At 40.3% G+C, this 8,003-nt stretch overlaps 1 protein-coding gene across 3 annotated transcripts; it reads right to left on the reverse strand.

Annotated features, from left to right (window-relative positions):
- Positions 1-227: 227 nt before the first annotated feature.
- On the reverse strand, positions 228-6,548 carry LOC147431796 (phosphatidylinositol/phosphatidylcholine transfer protein SFH3-like). 3 transcript variants are annotated; one of them, XM_086494283.1, is made up of 15 exons: positions 6,297-6,548; positions 6,055-6,111; positions 5,455-5,912; positions 5,183-5,282; positions 4,061-4,327; positions 3,558-3,635; positions 3,311-3,412; positions 2,998-3,047; positions 2,797-2,896; positions 2,647-2,712; positions 2,083-2,187; positions 1,792-1,999; positions 1,355-1,716; positions 1,104-1,178; positions 228-852 (listed from the first exon to the last, which is right to left on the reverse strand). In XM_086494283.1, exons 3-15 carry the CDS (start codon positions 5,826-5,828, stop codon positions 835-837), a joined length of 1,905 nt encoding a protein of 634 aa, XP_086350409.1. In that variant the 5' UTR covers positions 5,829-5,912; positions 6,055-6,111; positions 6,297-6,548; the 3' UTR covers positions 228-834. The 3 variants fall into 3 exon arrangements, with proteins under 3 accessions (XP_086350409.1, XP_086350408.1, XP_086350407.1); XM_086494282.1 differs by having other exon boundaries at positions 5,455-5,958; XM_086494281.1 differs by having other exon boundaries at positions 6,033-6,111.
- Between the last annotated feature and the right edge of the window lie 1,455 nt (positions 6,549-8,003).

Raw genomic sequence — 8,003 nt, forward strand, 5'->3', positions numbered from 1 at the left:
GATCAAGCTGTCTTTTTATGAATGAAACATTCCATCAGAGTATCCTTTGACATCTACTATCGAGGGTTGAATGTGCAAGTTTAAAGGCCGGTTGTCATTTATAGCGACAACCTTAGTAACATACACTTGCATGGAACTTAGTGAGGGGAAAGAGGAAAAAGTGTGGGATATAAAGACGCTTGACCTACCAACAAATATTCAGGAAGAAAATGAGCCACCTCTATCCCTTACCTTTAAAAACAAAATAGTTTGTTAATTTTGTGAAGGAAGCATAGTTTACAGGACCATGAGGGCTATGAGTACGCTACAATTATTTCTATCAATCACCATGATGGGTAAGGTCAGCTGTTTAAAAAATGGATACAGTAAGATGTAAATTCAATGATTGTCTTGTGAATCCACATACAAATGGATGAAAGGTATGTTCTAAACGTGACATCTTGTTAGATGTGGGATATGTTTGTATGACACGATAACTTCAATGCGCAAATATTGTATATACAATTGTGTGATGTCAATTATACAAGGCATTGGGCTCAAGCTTTTGCTTCATGACTGGTGTGCAGTCATCACAACAGGTAATGCCAAAGATTTTTCGGGCCTGTTCATTGCATCCTCTTTTAAGTACTCAAATTCCTCATTCGCCCTTACATCCTTGTTGCTTTTCCGACAATCAATGCTTTTCCGCCAATCAACCAAAAATTCAAATGCTTTCTTCAGCATTAACTTACACCTCCCCAAGGCTCAACACAGCCCTTTGTTGAATTTGAGCTATAATCTTCAGTATTAAATGGTGATGACTTGGTTAACAGAAAATAATGCTGTGGCATTCTCTCACCAACAATTCTTCTTCTGTCAAAATAATGACATGGTCATGATTAGGCAGGAACATCAATGCAATCTCAATAATGCAATGCACATTTGCCACTTTGAAGCAGTTGCGTCTAATTGGGCCTGTGCATGCAGTGATTGATATAAGTCTTTCTATTTTATGCATGCAAGACATACCCAGCTCGTTGAGCGTGTGCATGCATGTGAGGATGACCCACCACAAAAGATTTCTGTTTTCAGAACTTCCCAAGTAAAACCCTTGATTCCCTTACCTCCCACTTCAACTCCTTGAAGTTCTCCAGACACTCGTAAATCTCATTTTGATTTGACAAGACAGCATGCAGTGCCTGCAAGATAGTAGCAGGTGTAACCAACGGGTAAATCTAAAGCGAATAGGGAAGTTAAGAATAGCCAATAAGCGAATTGATAGATAACTGAACTTCAGATACAATGATCTCATATGTTGAGCTATACTGCATGTCAATCAACCATCAGTAGATTGAACGTAATAGAAGCAGCTCACCTTTTTGGTTTCAGCAAGTTCTGATTCCAAGGCCTTAATGCGGGATGGCGACATCTCTTTTGGTGGATGCATTGACTTCTCTGGGGTTGTAATTTTATGAATCTCCTCTTCCAATTTAGCCACTCGCTCGCTCACCTCATACTTCCGCTCACATGCATGTTGTTGGACCCCCAAAGGCTGCAAGCTGGAGAATGTTCCATGGGTACTATTACTAGAAAAGGTGTTTGAATAGTTGATAAAGAGCTTCTTCTCCTTCAATCCAAACAATCGGTGAAGATACGCAACGAAACTGAGCAGGAAGGCCCAAAGTACAATCAACGTTTCACTGACGAATCCATAAAAAGCATTTTTAGATGTAGTGCCTGCACATGAACCAGGAGAATAGTTGGTACTGAGAAGTTAAGCTTTTCTAAGTAACTACTACAGAAAATCCGCACCTTCTGAAGGGGAAGCCTTTCCGATACTATCATCTATTATGGCACATCTATTATGGTAGGTTGCAGAATGATCGATAAGAGATTGTGCGTCACTTGAACTCTCCACAGTGCAACCTCCATCATACTGTGGGTCAACTTTTTTATCCACCATGGGCACCATGTCACCATCTTCGCTGTTGACAGTTTCAGGATCTGTTTGATCCTTTTCCTATCGGGAAAATACAAAATGAGGAATGGAAATTATAGAAGGAGCTTCCCCAGGAATGAACAGTTAATGCAAGCAAAGCATACCCTATTCTGTAATGTGGAATTGTGAGACACTTCCCTGCACTCTGTTTCTGTTGGTGTTAAGGATGTAGTTGGAATATTCTGTTCCAAAGAACTGGCAGAATTTTCCTACATTAGCAAGATATTGCGCACTATTAGGTAAATCATGCATTAAACGTAAAATCATGCACTTGTAACTGCCTTCCAGCAAGATGTGAAAGACGGGAAAAAGAAAACCCTCTCAATATTTAAAGTAGGACAAAATATGGTTCTTATTAGCAATTAAAAACAAATTGCACAAGCCCCTGATAGGGCAAGAGGCTAGAAAAAACTCGACTTTTCTCTTTGAGAAGTACCCAATCCGACTTTCTTCACTAAATGCATACCATATTTTATATATTTGCTATGTTTTAAAGCAATACTATGATATAATCTGTCAAGTTTTGGTCATTGTTAATTTATATCAATAGCCCTAGTATAACATCGACATAGAGTGCTTCTTTCAATAGTCTAAAGGACAAAAAATAGCTTACCAAATTTAGAACTATATATTAAATAATACTCTCCTCTACAATGGAAAAGAAGTACCTTAGTTGCTGTTCGAGAGACTACAATAACCTTTCTTGATTGCTTCTCGCAGCCATTCAATACCTTCTGTGGACACATAATAGACAAAGCAATGAGGTTCATCTTGGTTGCACAAAAATTGATGCTGATATTTAGAGAATGATAAAAAACCTTCATTATTTCAAGGTCCTTCCAAGGACCTTTGTCTGACATCAAGCACCCACCATCACAAGTACAGTTACAACTTCCTCCAAGGAATTCTGGCAGTTGGCTGTTATGACATCAAAGCAAGACGTGTGAGGAATTTGGTCCAGTCAAACTTTAACAAAAAAGAAGTAAGTTTGATAAAATAGTACTTGAACAATCATACACCTCGAGTCAATCACCTCCAAAAGTTTTTCTCGATAATCCGTTCCAAGTACCTGGAACAGAAAAAGGTGCTCAACAGCCACGCAATCTGAAGCTTTAGAATTGACTGCCCATGCAGTGCCAAGGTTTTTGAAGCCTAAGCCTAGCCTAAGCTTTGATTGCAGTCTCAAAAAGATTCCAAAACATGACTAACTTTTGCATATACTCTGTATACGGATTGATATAAGGGAATTTTGCACTAAATTTGATTACAACAAGATTAAACACCAGATTTTAAAAAAATAGACTTCCAAATAATTTCATGGCTTCAACTCACATGTATTTTGGCTACTGTTTTGGCATCTAAAAATCCCTTAACTGTGCTCCATAAAAGCTTAAACCCTGAACCAGCATTTATAATAAAGAGCTGGTTTAATGTCTGCAGTAGACAACCAACAAACCAGTCTCAAAAAGCGCAATATGACAAAACCCAACACATCAGAATCTAGTACCTGAGCTAAATTTCCTAAACTTTGAACTTTTATAACTAAACAGAAAAACACAATCAGAACAATCTTAAAAACCTCTGGATAATTGTCGCTATCAACTTTTTGAATGCTTGTGATTAGCTCCCTTGCACTTTTGCTGAAGCTCCTCATTCCCTGGTCATAAAAACGGTGTATTTATACATGCATAAATACACCTTTTCATTCAATGACTTCCTTGTGAGCACATTGTCGCTCTCGTGAGGGGATTTCCACTAAGCTTAAGGAGGAGCATATGCATATAAAAGGCAATAACTCAATTTGGTTAGTAGACCAAAAAACTAACATCTGTGATGCATAAGGTTAGTGTCGAAGTGGAGAAAAATCACATCTGCAGAAAATTCATGTCAAGAAGGCTTCACTGTTGTGTCAATCAAGACCATCAAAGCACCACTTTCAGTTATTTGCACATAATTGAGACACTAATGTAAACACCCCTTCCTTTTCTTCTCAGATATAATGTCAGCCCATTGGTCCTTAATCTCAAATGCTCTAATTCTGATCAACTGAGAGGCGAGCAACTAGATAAGCAAGGAACGTACCACTCCAGCAACATCGAGAATTGCTGTGGAGGAATCAATATGTTTCCCTGCTGCAACTGAGCAAGCTGGAAACTTCTTCTTCAAAGTTCGTTCAAATTCTAGCACATGATATTTTATAAATCTATCCATGGTTGTCACCTTCGACAACTTCTGAGGATCTATTTTTCCAATCAGCTCAATATACACGGGCCTTCCAAACTTGTCAATACCATGATGGCCATGTGGATAGCACTGCTTCACTTCATCAACTTCGTTGTATTCAAAATTCTGCAATAGTGCCACAAAATAAAAGATAACCAAGTGCACTGATATATTAAATAAGCAAATATAAAGCTCGCTCAGAAGTCAGATGCCAATACATGATACCAAGCACAGCAACCTTCCAAGGTATTCGCTGAAAACTATAACAATCTGTACGTATGTTTGAACTATATAAGACTCAAAAGGATTCTGAATCCCCAAACTCTGTAACCATGAAGCCTGACAGCATTTGAAAAACACTACATATTCATAGCTTTGATGTTTTTATTCACTAGCCCATTGATATCCCACACTTACTGATTCAGAGTGTTGTCAAAGCAAGTTTTCAAGACTAAACTACAGATTGCCTAGGCTGACTACGATGTATTTCAATGCAAAATGCTTAAATAGCTTGCCAGTAAAATCATACTTTATACAGACAAGTTTAGAAAAAACTTTCGATGCAAATATGCTTGCTGAGTTCCTATCCTTATGTAGTATGTCCCACTCTTAACAACAGTGAAGCCAAAGCAAATCTGTCACACATAATGGATAATAAAACAAACTGTTCCGCTCATACTAGTCTATGTAGACCCTACATCAAGAGGCTGTTGGTCTCCTATCAACTGAAAGTGGATACATCGTACGCCACCTATTAGCTAACATCGTGTACACAGCTAGACTTTCTAGAGCAAAGGGCCACATGCTTGAACATCAAAGACCAAGAAGTTGCCTTCGTACAGAAAGCATGTACAGCTCCATCTAAATACAAGATATAGATATGAAAACTGCCCTTACCTTCCTCTTCATTCCTACATCCTGTGTTCACTAGTTATCAAAAGCCTGTAAAGCTAAGTGTGACATGTTACCAGCTCAACATACCCCATCAATGTGGTCAGTGCTGTAATCCTGTCTCCATTTTAGCATTGTCTTCCACATGCATTTAGCCTTCTCAACATCAAACTTGCGAGCTTGTAAAAATCTGGTCGAGGGTAAACAACCACAAGATACAAAATATTTATCTGCATGAGTTAAGGTCCACCAAAACAGTACAATAATCAAAGTTCATCTGTATACACCAGTGGGCATGCAAGCCACAATCACAAAGCAGTAACAATTAGAATTGACAAAGATCCTGAGAGTAAACATTGCACCTCAAAAGCAGATGGTAATTATCATGCTTCTCTGGAAGCAAGTTTTCTTGAAGAAGCGCTTGCCTAAATGCATCCACAATGACTTGATCCTCTGCATACCGCACATCCTCAATCACCAAAGGCTGACCTAAGCTGCTTCCACTTTTCCTTCTCATAAAAGAGGAACGTAACTTGGCAATCAGACTGATTCCTGTGCTTTTCCTCCTACCTTTGAATTCCCCATCTGGCTCAATAATTGAAGGCTTCAATACCAGGGTTTCCGCGCCATCTAATGGTTTAGACAAGCAATCTCGTATTGTAAGAAACTCTTTGTTTTCATCCGATGCTCCATTTTCTGGTTCTTGTGATGGCACTGACGTTGAATTTTCCCCCATCGTAAGGCTAACACTCGATCTCAAAAGCTGTAAAAGCTGATGAAAAGAAAATTGTCTGGTTCTCCCGCATCATAAGGCTATCGCCTGATGATCTCCAAAGCAATAGAAGGCATTCTTCAATTAATCACGCCTATGGCAACACCTAACTGTGTCTCAAAAGGAAAAAAGTCGATAACTGGCTATTCTGAATGAACAGTGTGCTACCTGTATCTTGCTTTTGAGATACCTTGTTTGCCAGACAAGTGCAGAGGTATATCTTCAGACGATTGTAGAGGTATCTTGTCTGTGTTGCAAGTTTCACATCTTTGTTTTAATAAATAATCGAAAACAATGTGAACGGCAAATAATGAAAATGACGGATATAACTCGATTCGAGAACAAAGTGACAAAGCAGCTTAAACAGCAAAGCATCACATCAAAGAAGGACTCATCAATAGTAGTTTTGTATAAGGGCTCAAGAAAGCTTACTTGCTGGCTTGCAATGGTGTGCAGAAGAACAATAGAACCGCTAATGCAACGTTTTATGAGCAACCCAAGGAGGACAAACCACAAGGAAGCTGAAACGTTTAGAAGATGTCAGCTGCGTGTGTGCGCGCGCTTGAGTTTGTGGAGAGTACTCAGAAACAAAACTGCTGCATTCAAGATCGGGGGGTGTGTGTGTGTGTGTGTGTGTGTGTGTGCGCGCATGTGTCCGTTGAGGAAAGGCGCCGGCCCGTCGAAGGCTTGCGGATTAACTCTCACCTCGTACAAACAGCCTGCTTGTTCGGGGAAATGAGAGCCCCCACTGCGTGTACAACCAACAATGGGAGCGGTGAAAATCAAATGCAGATTCGCAAAACTGCTCTCCTGCTACCTTCAAGAAGCTTTTAGCTTTTTGATGCTTTTTGATACTGCGAATCATCAGGCGGGCTCCACAAGACAAAACCTTTTCTGCTCTCCACGTGGCCAGCTTTCTATGCCTCGTGCTTTGCCCTTTCCCTATAGTACCTTTTATTGTTTCTCCGTCGCTCTCTCTTTGTGTGTGTGTGTGTGTGTGTGTATTTTTTGCCCTGCCCGAAGGGAGGACTCAGGAGGCCTTTAGAGGTGACTTGGCGGCGAAAAATACAAGTTATTTAAGTTTTTGGCCGTCCATGAGCGAAAGTTATTGGTTGGTAGAGAGGCTAGTGGGCACGCATATCAAGAGAAACTTTGTAAATGATGAAGCAGGGTGATTTGGGTAAGCTCTAGATTTGAGAGATATGGAGAAGTGGCAAAGCTTTCTCATTCATACGTTTGATGCAGTGTACGGGGAAAAATGTGTCTCAGCTTATTGTCGTACCGTTTTTTATTTCGCAAATGTCAGTTGAGGGCAAGCGTAAAAGGAGAAATTTCGCCCCAGAATATAGAAAAATAGTAGAAAAAAGCAAAAAAATTAACCTAATTTTTAATAATTTCCTCTTGACAAATTCAAGAAAAGGAATTTTGTATGTTTGGAAAAATGGTTTTTCCTGAACACTGGAACTTTGATGAGTCTAGAGTCTGAGTTGTGTGGTACATTGCAACCTCGGTCTCTCTCTACCCTTGCCTTTCCTTTCTCTTTTGTCCTTCAACCTTATGGACTCTAGGCTCCAACCTTGCAAGGCCATATCTATATCTATACTATCTATAATAGAGGAGAAGATTTAGGCTGCCATGTGGCGCTCTTGGATGAGTCGGTAGGAGTGTGTGTGTGTGTGTGTGTGTGTGTGTTTTTGAGAGAGAGAGAGAGAGATTCTCATGTCGGAAGAGGAGGGAGCAGGGAGAGAGTGGAGGCGTATTTTTGTAATAAAGTGGATAGGCATTTCAAATTTATGTGAAGGCCGCCTTCGTTAGTTCGCACGAGAACTGCTTAATCAAGTCGAATAGACCTTTGCCATTCGAATAGAGCTTTGCAAGTCGATAACTCCTACGAGTTCCATCACATGCAGAGAACTCATGGGGGTTGCATCACAGGCAGGAAGGAAGGAAAGAGGGGGGGGGGGGGGAAGAGAGAGAGAGAGAGAGAGAGAGAGAGAGAGAGAGAGAGAGCCGAAGCTTTGCGGTCTGTCAACCTCCGCCACCACGCAGGTAAGCTGCATGCACTCTAGGCGCCAGCCGCTTCATGGAGAGAGAGAGAGAGAGAGAGAGAGAGAGAGAGAGAGAGAGAGAGAGAGAGAG

This window comes from Adiantum capillus-veneris, chromosome 21 (genome assembly GCF_014529385.1).
Source record: "Adiantum capillus-veneris isolate H3 chromosome 21, ASM1452938v2, whole genome shotgun sequence".
Lineage (NCBI taxonomy): Eukaryota > Viridiplantae > Streptophyta > Polypodiopsida > Polypodiales > Pteridaceae > Adiantum > Adiantum capillus-veneris.